This window comes from Canis aureus, chromosome 3 (genome assembly GCF_053574225.1).
Source record: "Canis aureus isolate CA01 chromosome 3, VMU_Caureus_v.1.0, whole genome shotgun sequence".
Classification (NCBI taxonomy): domain Eukaryota; kingdom Metazoa; phylum Chordata; class Mammalia; order Carnivora; family Canidae; genus Canis; species Canis aureus.
The window spans coordinates 1,051,030-1,063,617 of record NC_135613.1 but is presented as its reverse complement, the minus strand read 5'-3'; the positions used below and the strand labels follow the sequence as shown (position 1 = coordinate 1,063,617).

At 35.9% G+C, this 12,588-nt stretch overlaps 1 protein-coding gene across 24 annotated transcripts in view; it reads left to right on the top strand.

Annotated features, from left to right (window-relative positions):
* LOC144306156 (uncharacterized) overlaps window positions 1-12,588 on the top strand; it is a 65,545-nt gene that overhangs the window by 46,183 nt on the left and 6,774 nt on the right. For 7 of the 24 annotated variants that reach the window (XR_013373244.1, XR_013373246.1, XR_013373243.1 and 4 more), the window contains one exon: window positions 321-899. The exons of 16 other annotated variants lie outside the window; for them this stretch is intronic. Coding sequence is in view for 3 of the 8 variants with exons in the window: in XM_077885629.1 (XP_077741755.1) it covers window positions 321-545 (225 nt within the window). In the remaining 5 variants the exon portion in view is untranslated. Of the gene's footprint in view, window positions 1-320; window positions 900-12,588 lie in introns of those variants that run through there. One more of the 24 variants, XM_077885632.1, reaches the window with a different exon arrangement.

Here is a 12,588-nt window from a genome sequence, read left to right as displayed (position 1 = left end):
ACTCTCCTGTTCATAGAGCAGGATGTGACATTCTGATCTTCTCTCTCAGTCTTGGAAAAATCTGCAGATTTCATAGGTCTAGAAACTATTAGTGAATGAATTTGTTTGAATAAATGGCCAATAGGCTGTTGTGTGCCCAGAAGTGGGTGCGGAGGGACGGGGATGGGGCGAAGGCAGAGTTAATCAAGCCTTCTTCTGTCCTTGCTTGGAAAAACCTATAATGATAATCAGTTTATGTATTGACATATTAAGACTAGATTATGTTAGCTGTTAGTAATTGTCAGTTGCTCATTCGATTCATCATTAATTACTTTATTCAGGTTTGTGCTTGTTACAGAGTACGCAGGGGTAACGAAGCTCACAGACAAGCATCCGTTGTAAAGAGGGAGATGGCATGTGATTGTTCAGACGCACAGGGCCGGCCTCCTGCAACAGACCAAGACACAGGGAGGCCGCTCGCAGAGCTTGTGCCTGGGGACGGGGGACCTGAGCTGAACTCAGAAGGTACCTGGGAAGATGGAGGACAGGAGAGAGGAGGCTCCTGAATATAATAAGCAGTCATACAAAAGCAAAGAGGAAGGAGATACTGCATTTGTTTTAGATTCTGCTAAACAGTTCATTATGGCTACCATATAGAGTGTGAGAAAAATTAAAAGGAGAAGGAGATGAGGTTGGGGATGGAGGCAGTGACTAGACCACGAGAACGCGTGTAATGCTAACTGGCTTGGGGGGCACCCGGGTCGCTCAGGCAGTTAAGTATCTGCCTTGGGCTCAGGCCTTGATCTCAGGGTTCTGGAGTCGAGACCCACGTCAGTCTCCCTGCTCAGCAAGGGGTCTGCTTCTCCCCCGCCCCCGCTGCCTGCTGCTCCTCCTGCTTCTGCTCCCCCTCTCTTTCTCTCTCTGTCTTCAATAAATAAAATATTAAAAAAAAATAAAGGGCTTTGTGTTTATCTTAAAAGTACTGTGTAGAGGATATTTTAATTTTTGCTATCCTAGAAGGATTTCTTTTAGAAAATCCTTCACCATCACCCCATGGAACATTGGTAACACCATCAGCCATGAGCCGTGAGGATTTTAGACATTTTTTTGTGACCTGCCCATGGAAGCCTCTAATAGTTAGTTTGCTATGTGAGCCTGACTGAAATCTTTGACTACTACCCAGATGTTTAGCACCCCTGGCAAGTAGAACTGTCAGATTCACAAACAAAAGTATACAAATGGAAAAACAGACTACAACTTTACAACATGTACCATGAGACATAAAGAAAGCTCTTCTCAGCGTTGCTTAGGATGAAGCAGATAGTTTGCCTGGTTTGGGGGTCAGGTCACAGACTCACTGATAAGGTGCCATCTAGCTGGATCTTGACAGAAGGATGCTACCTATCAACCTATGACCTGTCTATGTATCTGTGTATCTTTCTATCTATCCATCCACCCATACCTACATCTATACGTGTTTTTTTTAAATAGAGAGAGTGAGCCATTCCAAAAAGGCATCATATACAAAGGCATCTATCTAGTCAAAAAAGAGATTGGCATCGAGAGATATTATCCACTAGGAAATGAGGAGCCTACATAAATGTTTGCAAAAAGGAATGGTATATATAGATTTGTGTTTTCCAAAAGTAGCTCCCACAGAAGTATGGGAATTGGTTGTAATAAAGAAAACTATTGATAAGGCATATATTTTTGAGAGTTAAAGTGAAATGTAATGAGGGAGTAGTCTACTGGTTCTATAAACTTTTTGTTTCCTGTCTCTCCTAAAAATAATTTAGGCAGGGATTTAACAGCACAGATGTTAAGACCTCACTCAGAAATTCTATTAATTTTAATGTCATAGATTAATTCTTAGTGGATAAAAGCAGTGGCAGATTTAATGATAGAAATGGGCAAATTTGTGACATTTCTATTTGCTATACTGAGTATTCATTCTTCTGATACTTTAATCACTTACTATGTATAAAGCATTGTTCCAAAAACTGGGGATACTAACTTAATGTCATGAACTTAGTCCCAAATAATTTATGATCTAAATGTTATTTTTCTCACAGTATGGTCTATAGATAACTTTATCAGAATCACCTGAGGTGCTTGATAAAAATACACATTCCTATATCCCAACCCAGACTAAATTAATCAAAATGTTGGCAGAGGGAGAGAGAGTGAGAGAGTGAGGTACCAAATTGACACCTACAGGTGCCTCAAGTAGGTCTAATGTCTGTTAAGTTTGAGAATAATTGATCTAATGTGATAAAAGATAGGATTAGGGGGTGAATAATGCTGGGATGTATCAAGGTTGTTGTAAGTGGTACTCAGAGAAAATAGGTAGATAGTGATTCGATTAACTGAAATTGAGATTAGAGGGGAGCATGTCACCACTGGGAGAAGATAAAACATTCTGAAGTATTCTCAATTAGACGAATCCAGGAGACTCTTGGAAAGAGATATTTGTCACTTAAGAAAATAGCAGTAATTATTCGGGCATCATCAGTATAAAGATTATCACTGAAACTATGGAGATTACTCAAAAAGGATGTTCTTGAGTACAGTAAGATTTTTAATATTTTTTTAAAGAAAAATAAAAAAAAGATACTCAGGATAATTCATGCTCCAAAGCAAGCCAAGAACATAAGGTAATCTGAAGCAAGCAAGGCAAACGAGGCATTTGAATTACATAAGTTCACATTTGAAGAATTGGTTTGTCCTCAGCCCTGGTCAGACTAAGTCTCTCATGACAACATCAAGACAGGATTCTCCATTGCTTATCCCATCACTTCTGTTGGCTTCACTACCTACCATGTTCTCTTCTGTGGCCCCATTAAGACTCCAGCACCTACAGACCTCATTTCCCTCAGATCCATAAGCTCTAGTTCAGAGAGAGGCTACTCTCTCCTGTGAGTAAAACAAATTCTGGTCCTATCTGTCATTGGTCCAGATACGCCCCATGCCCACACATAGACAAATCACTTGGAACAGGGAAGTAAAATGCATTGTCTGAAGTCATTCAGAACCCCGCTACAGGAGCAGAGGTAGGGTTAACTTCCATCACAACCACTACTACAACCACCAAATCATATGGGCTGAGATTCAGAGAAAGGATAGATTTGAAAGAAAGTCTGTAATAGCCTTAGGAAGTAGGAATGTAGATTAAGTGATCATATGTGACAAAAATGTCAACTTCATTGGGTATTAATGTCATGCTCACAGCTCATTGTTTAAGGAATGTAACTTCCTTGTGTTTGTGAAAATCAGGATATCACTTTCCTGCCCTCAGTCTCCTGTTCCTCTCCCACTCGCTATTATTCTTCAAAGATCAGTGGTTTGGCAATGTAATTTCATACTTATTTCAGTACCCTGGGAAGTCATAAATCCTGACTGGGATTCTTGAACTCATTTAAGACCTCTATTTTGGTGTCATTATAATGTATACACACATCTAACTGTGAGATGCATTAAATATAACTACTCATTTCCATGATCATTCAAGGTTTTGCATTGTACTAAATAAGACTCACTGATTTTTTTTTTAAGATCTCTCTGTGCTTTGTCCATGGAAGAATGCTGTTTAAAGGGCAGCTTTAGATAATTCACATAGCTAAAGGTCATGAAGTTGGAAAAGGGAGAATGATAGAGTTGCTCATAAATGAAGGCAAATAATATCAAGTTGAGGCTATTTGAGTATAAAGAATTCCCTGAATAATGAATAGGAAGAGAAAGTTTGATTGAAAAATATATATATATATTATAGTTACCAAAAAGTAAGCATTATGAAAGATTATATATATATATATATATATATATATATATATATTCAATGAAAAATACTGGAGGGTCAAGTATTTTAGTTATAATAAAATTATATGGCTTAATTATTTTATTCTTTATATTTTCCTCTATTTGCTAAACTTTCTAAACACATATTGCACGATAATATTAAAAGAAATGTTTGGCTTTTATTCTTTTCTACCTCTTCCATCAAAAATATTAAAAAAAAAATTAAATTTATGGGGCAGCCCGGGTGGCTCAGCGGTTTAGCACTGCCTTCAGCCCAGGGCTTGATCCTGGAGACCTGAGATCAAGTCCCACATGGTGCTCCCTGCATGGAGCCTGCTTCTCCCTCTGCCTGTGTCTCTGCCTCTCTCTCTCACTCTCTGGTCTCTCATGAATAAATAAATACAATCTTTTAAAAATATATTAAATTTACTTGCTGAACCCTCTGATTTTTTCTTAAAAAAAAGCACAACATATTGAAGCCATATCTCAAGGCTTCTGAGTTAATCCAGAAAAAGAGTAAAAAAAAAAAAACAAAACATATTACATATCTAATATATAAAAATAAATATATACACATACAGACAATGGTTGGTCCATTGTTTTTCAGAGGCCAGGGACTCAGGAACTTCCATTATCCAGAAAATGTCTGGGAAGCCACAGGGAAATTACAGCAAAAAACATGGGAAGATATAAGGAATTGTGTTATACATACAGTGCATTTCAAAATTCTATTGACTTTGAAAAAAATTATCACATGAAATACAATTTATTTTTCCCTGTAATATTTTTAATAAATTTATGCTGTATTCTGAGTGATCAATTTTTTTAAAGTAATATAAAAATCACATACTTTCATACATGATCACATACATAATATAAAATCACATACATTCTTTTGTTTAGAATCACAATTCTAAACAAAAAGAAACAGGGTTTTTACTGATGCCCACAATATGCCTCATCAGGAGGTAACTGAAGTATGTCCCTTGCTACTCGTGGCCCACCTTGCCCTATCTCTCCTCTTATACACATTTGCCCCTCTTTAGTGGGGCCAATGCTATCTTTTCCCTCCATTATAAACCTCCTAAGAATACTTTTTAGACATATTTTTCCTAATCATCCTCTGTGAAATTTTAATATTACAGGATACCACATATCTGTTCATTGATTGTTTGAGCATCTGTACTTTATACATAATAAGGGGAAGATTTTATTTTTGCCACTTAGAACCAATTTTCACAGACTTGGAGGTAAGATCACTCCCATTGAGAATGCATGTCCTAGCCTGTTTCTCAAAAGAAAGGCTACTGGTGTTTAGAGACATACAACTTTTCATTGTAGAGGAATGACCCACAGATTGCAGGATCCTTAGCTTCCTTGAATCCTGCTCAATAAATATCAGTAATATTTGTAGTCATTGTGACAAAAAAAAAAAAAAAAAAAAAAAAGCTTCTTAAGAAAGGAGGCAAAATGTCCTTACAGAATTCCAAATAGTATATGTAGATACTCCACATTCAGGAAGTGGAGCTTCAGCCCTCCTCCACGCTGTTGGACTAGACTTATGACTGATTTCCAGTGAATTGAGTAGAAGAAAAATATTGTAACTTTATGGTGGAAGAAGCTGGGACACACCAACTTAACCATGTGATAAAGTGTATTACCCACTTGTACCACCATATGGATATAATGTGCCCCTAATATTGTCTGATGAAAAGGGCACTTAGTCTCTGTGATATTTTTTCCAAAAAGACATAACTGTGATCTATTCATTAAGAAAACATCAGAAAAACCCAAACTGAGGGGCATTTGATAAAATATATGATCAGTCAGTACCACTAAAACTGTTAAGGTCACAAATAATAAAGAAAAGTAGAGCAATTTTACAGACTAGAGGACATGAAAGTGACATGACCATTTAAGGCAAGTAATATACTAATTTAGATCCTGGAACAAAAAAGAGGGCATAAATGGAAAAACTGGTGACATTCTAATGAAGCCTAAAATTTAGTTAACAGTAACGCACCTGTGTTATGTCTGACAAATGAACCACAGTAATAGAAGATATTAACAACGGGGGAAATTAGATGAGAGATACATGGAATTCACCATGCTAACCTTGAAAAAAATTTTTTTTGTAAATCTGAAATTATTCAAAAATAGAAACATTTATTTTTTTAAATGCCCCCCCACCCCGGACACACACAGAACACTTCCAAATACTCCCCCTGAGCAATAGTGCCCTGAATTGAGAAGACTGTAGGACTAACCTTTTTGAAAATGCACATCCAATCATGTCAGGTCCTTGCCAAAATTCTTAAATGACCATCTCCCCTTATTTATCACATCGGCCCCACATTACACCATTTGTGACGACCTTTTCAAACTCCTCTCTCTCGACTACACCTCAGGTGCCCTTTCCCTACCTCCGACCCCTGGCTCCTCACACTTCTCCAAATGCATTTGCTGTTTCATGCTTCCGTACCTTCACGCTACCTCATAGCATGCTAGCAGACATGATTTAGAAATAGATTGCAGCAAAGATTTGTCTGAGTTTAAGAAAGATTAAATGGGCCAAGGAGAATGGCTGTTTGTGTTCATTTTAGTTATTCCCTGCTACCTACAATAGTCATCCTGCCTGACACAATCTTTTGATCAATGATCTAGTCACGTAGATTATTGCTTGCTTGAAAAATGGCCTGTGGTGCCCCAGGAATGAACTAGAGATGAAGCAGCCCGTAGTACGTGCAGGATCAGGCCTTGCTATTCTACAGCTCAGCTCTGTTCAGAACAAAACGTTGACAGATGGCTCTCAGAAATAATACAGTTAATTTAAGCATTTGGGTGTTGTGGGAATGAGAAGAGGGTCATGATTAAAGCACAGGTTTAACCTCTCAGGAGATAGGAACTAAAACATAGTTTGCATGAGAAACACCAGAAGGGGTTTGTTTGGTTTGTTGTGAAGGCATTATCTAGTAAGATATATCGGTTTACCACCTTTGCATCCTCTCTGATCCATAAAAGATCTGAATCTTTATGGATTCAATGGAAGATTCACATTAAATAAGTATCAAAACAAGAGTGATTGCTTAGCCATCATTTTTTGAAGTAGAATTATGTATAGGTGTTATGGCTTTAATAAATAATGCTCTTGCACTCTTACCCTCTCCCCCAGATAGTTCCATTTAAATAAATACCTAGTTAAATAAAAATTAATATTCATAGATCAGGAGATTATTTGTTGTTTGCAAACACTATAGTACATTTTTATGAAATATTAAAACTTAATTTTTGAAATATGTCTATACCTTCCTTCTCAAGCTGTCAAATGAGTAAGATTATTGAGTAAAGATGTTTAGCTACAGAAAAGTCCTTTTCTGGGGTGCTTCAACACAGAAGGAAGAAAGCAGTGCAGGATCAGTGTGTGCTGACTCACTTATCCTGGAAAATGTGAAGATGCAGTATGATTAAATAATTAGTTTGGTTTCAGAGACATGAAAGTCCAATGATTTTAACCAATATTGAGGTTGTTCACAGCTATAAACAATCTCTAAGCAAGCTATATATAAAAGAATAGCAAAGAAGCAAGGTTCAGATTTGTGAGAAAGCAGTAAAATTCATACTTTCCATTATTGGTAGACTTGTATCACTCAGTACAGGTAGAAATCTACTCTGACTACTCAGTGTCACCAAAACTAAAAATCTCACTAAGAGACCAATGAACTAGAATAGCTATTATATAATACACTGCACCACTACTTCTCTACATATCCTCTTGCTATTCATTAACTTCTATATTCTTGGCAAAGTTGGCTGGGAACTTCCAGTTCCACCAGTCTGTAGCCACAATGCCACTATATCAGAAAAAAATAGGAAGAAAAAAAAAAAAAAGAAACTCATGAGGTTGCTTTAATAAAAAAAAAAATGAAGACTAAAATTGTAGTAGAAGAAATAGTTCTTCTTTTAGTAATGACAGGGTAGCTTGTATTAGACTAATCATCTCACGGACAGCGATTATAAAATCTTGATCAAACCTTCCCCCACCCAACTATATGAACATATTGGAATAAGAGAAAAAGTAGTCAGAAACCAAAGAAAAGAAGAAACCTACACTGAGTAAATTTCATGTTTATGTGACATTCCAGCATACCCAGGACTATGTAGCTGGACTTTAAGCAGAAATCCAGACTTACTCTCCTGAGATATGGAAGGATGGAGTTTGAGTCTGTCAGAGTATGTGCAGTGTGTCAGAGAAACCCCAGAATGGTGGGAACCACAGAGGAGAATGTTCAAAATCTGCTCAAGAATTCAACCCAGATCCCTAGCTAAGTCTGAAAGTAGACATACTAATGCATGAGAAATGCCATGTTTTCCAGCAAAAGCAGTGCCTGGAAGACTGGGAGGAGGAAGAAAGGAAGGAAGGAAGGAAGGAAGGAAGGAAGGAAGGAAGGAAGGAAGGAAGACAGAAAGAGAGAGAGAGAGAAAATAAGAGAGAAAGGAAGAAAGAAGAAAGAAAGAAAGAAAGAAAGAAAGAAAGAAAGAAAGAAAGAAAGAAAGAAGAAAAAGAAAGAAAGAAAGAAAGAAAGAAAGAAAGAAAGAAAGAAAGAAAAAGATAGAACCTTAGATATTTCATCTGCTACCTACCTCAGAGGAAATGTAATTTAGAGTCTGAGTACAGCCATGAAGTTTTTTCTAAACTTCTAGAAAAAAAAAAACAACATTGTTCAGAAAAAGAAAACAGAATCTGGAGCCTTTCCAGAATACAATGCCTGCAAAGACCTGTAAACAATTAAAAAATACTAGATTTGAACAGACACAGAAAAATCTAACCCATGGTCCAGGGAAAAATAAAATAAAATAAAAACCGACAATTAAAAGGCCCGATGTTGGTATTTGCAGATAAGGACTTTAAAGGACTTAATAATAAATATGTGCAATAACTCAAAGATAAGTTGGTTAAAATGGATAAATAGATGGGGAATAATAAGAGAAAACAGAAACAATAAAAAGCAGTAAATGAAAACTTTAGACCTATACATACAACATCTGAATTAAAAAAATAATCCCCTACATGGGCTTCAGATCAATTTTGAGATAGTGAAAGAAAGGGTCAGAGAACCTTAAGATAGATCAATACAAATAGAAACTATCCCAGCTAAAAAAAAAAAAAAAGAAAAGAAAAAAGAAAAATATATTTTACAAACAAAGCAAAACAAAACGAAACAATAGAACACCACTGAATACAAAAATACATGAAGCTATCTAAAATATATGCAATCTGAGTTTCAAAAAGAGAGAAGTGAAAGAATGGAACTGAAAAAACAAACAGAAAACCACTTGAAAGAATAATAGTTAAAAAATTCCACGATTTCATGAAATACACTAACTTCAAACAAAATAAAACACAAAACTCATCAAACACCAAACAAGATAAGAACAATAGCAGATATACCTGAGTGTACCAGAGTTAAAGACTGAAAGCCAAAGATAAAGGGTACATGACCAAAGAAAAGGGTCAGTTATACGTCACTAATGAAAGGCAACAAGAACCCAGACAGAGGATCTCATGATCAGAGACACTGAAGTTCTCACCAATCCTTTAAGAAATAAATAAAAATTATCAAACCATATAGCATTTCTACTTTATTATTTTCATGTAACATGGCCAAGTCCAGAAGTGAAAAGTGAAATCCCATTACATATGTGCAAACAACAATATGAAATATGATTGATTTCCCATTAGAATAAAAATGTTACCTATAAGACCAATGGTACAATATCTTCACAGTGTTAAAAGGGTTAAATATCTGTCATGCCAAAATTCTAGATCTTGAAACTAGAATTGAAAAAAAAAAAAAAAAACAAATTCAAACCATGTGATAATAGAGGAATTATCACAACAGACCTACACTACAAGAAACACTAAAGAACCACGTTATGGCTGAAGGGAAATGATACCACATAGAGGCATGGATCTAAAAGAAAAAAATATATATAAAGAACATCAACAATGGTGGATATGTGTGTAAATGTAAAAAATAATATGTTTTCTTCTCCTAATTGATATATGACAAACATGCCTACCAATTACTATAAGATCCACAAATCTCACCGTATCCTAGGGATTATTACCCTATCGATCTGCTGTATTGTATATGACAGTAACAGCACAAGGAATGAGGGACAAATAGGACTACAGAGTTCCACTGTTTTTCACATTTTGTGTAACATAGCACAAATATTAGCTCTGAGTGGATTGTGATTAGCCAAGAATAAGTACTTTAAACAACCACTTAGGTAATTATGCAAAGCTATGCGCCAAACAGTATCCTCAAAAAATAAAAACAAAATAGAAACTACACATTTATTCAGAATTCTGACATATAATAAGTAATAACTATGCAGCAGATATTGTGCTAGGTATTAAGTATCCTTATTAAAAGGAACAAGGAGAAAACCAAATAGTGGAAAAATAGAAGGAAGAATATGGCAGAGAAGAAGTGGTTGCTCTCTTTCTAAAACAGTTACTCAGGACATATGAAAAGTTCACCAGATTTATTTAATCTGCAGATTCCTGTGGTGGTTAGTAAGACCAACAAGAGACTAGTGATGCCATTATAGATGCCACAGAAAGGAAATTGATGAGATGAGAAGTATCACTTCTTTCTGCAGTAGTTGGGAATTTGGAAGAAAAATAATTGATCCTGGTGAAGCAAAAGGATATCCTTGCAAAGTTCAATCAATGTGATTCACATTTCTGGATATGGCCTCGGGGTCTTGGCAATACTATGTTTGTGAAAAGATGTGGTAAATCTTATTTCAAAATAGGAAGAACACAGTTGAGCATAGCCTTGCTGACATGACATGAGGTTTATAAGGTAAACATACAGTTACATATCAGGGAATAACCAGAATGACATGCATAAAAATATAGTGCAGAGTAGAGATGGTTATATACATAATAAAACCTTTAAGGAAAAAAATTAGGAAAACAGGCAAACACAAGTCATAACCTGAGCTAGTACTATATGAATATTGAATATTGAATAAAGCAAACCTGATACTTTAACACACGTTGGCCATTGAACATGACGTGTCTCTCTCCCTCTCTGTCTGTCTCTTTCTCCCACCGTTTATAAAATATCAACTGTTTGAAGTCTGGAGAACTGTCTTGTCATTTGCCACAGCTAATTATTTACTGTTTAACATGACTTTTTTTTGTTAAATCTTCTAAACAAACAACTCAGTACAGTGCATGAATGTTATGTTAACCAAACAAAAGGTTTTGTTAATGTTTTATCATCATCAATAACAACAGATAGTCTCTGTATTGGAGAGAACATAACCAATTAATCAACAATTGAAATAGGAATATCTTTATTCCTTCACAACATTTATTAAGGGCCTCTAATCCAGTCCTATCCTGTTTGAAAAATGCTGTGGGGTCCAGTATGGTTAGGGCAAAGTAAATGATCAATTATCCTTAACTGATGAAAGGCAATAAGAACCCAGACAGAGGATCTCGTAATTAGAAATACTGAAGTTCTCACTAACTCTTAAGAAATGAATAGAACTATCATACCATTTAGCATTTCAACTTTATTATTTTGATAAAATTTGGCCAAATCCAAAGAGAGTATTTGCCATTTTCATTCAGAAGTCTACCCTTGTCTTCAAATTCTCATGCCTGTCTTAGCTTAAATTCTTCATCCAACATTAGAATCACCCAAAATGTTTCCTGAACCTTCAAACCATGTTTAGAATAAAATGGGTTTGAGAAGAAACATAGGAGTAATAACTACAGTTGACCCTTGAACGACCTGATGGTTAGGGGCACTGACCCCAATACAGTGGAAAATACATGCCTAAGTACTGACTCCCTGAAAATGTAACTCCTAATAGCGTAGTGTTGACTGGAAGCCATACAGATAATGTTCACAGGCGATTAACATGTATTTTGTATGCTCTGTGTATTATGCACTGTGTTCTAAAAGGAAGCTAGAGAAAAGAAAGTGTACAGAAAATCATGAGGAAGAGAAATACATTTACCGTACTGTATTGTACTTACCAAAAAAAAAAAAAATCTGTGTATAAGTGGACCCATGAAGTTCAATTCCATGTTTTAAGGGTCAACAGTACTTCAATTCCAGTAAGTTTCAGAAACTTTGGATATAGGTACTGTTTGTTAACCTATCTAATCATCACAAGACTCAGAGGTAGAAATGAGTATCCTTGTTTTACAGATTGGAAATCAGAAATCAGAGAGCCTCAGAATTTTGCCCGAGGACACACAGCTAATAGGCAAAGGGATGGAAGGGAAACGCCAGTCTGTGTAATTCATAGTCAGGTCTCCACTTTAACACCATTGTCTCCTTACTCATCAGAGATGCCATGATCCTGATCCATTACACACAATTATTGAGTCATGTAGGTGGTTAAGTATGTAAGCCTTTATGGCAAAGTTTACTTGATGCATCATAATTAGCAACAAAGATTAGTTAATCAAAGTACTAATGATAACCTAATTGGTGCAGTGTTTGACTGCTTACAAAGCACTTTCAGGTAATTATATAATTTGATTCTTATAATGATGATGCGTGGCAGAGATTTCCCTCCTAACTTTACAGGTGAAGAAATTAAAGCTTGAAGACATTTATTGACTTTCCCCCAAACCATTAAACTTCTAAAGAAGTAAAGTTGGGGAATGAATGAATTCCAGCTCATTATCTTACGTTTTTCAAACACGGCATATGCGACTATCCCACATGATGAGATGATCAAGAGCAGGGTTCTTAGGAGTCCTTCCCATGTTCAGAA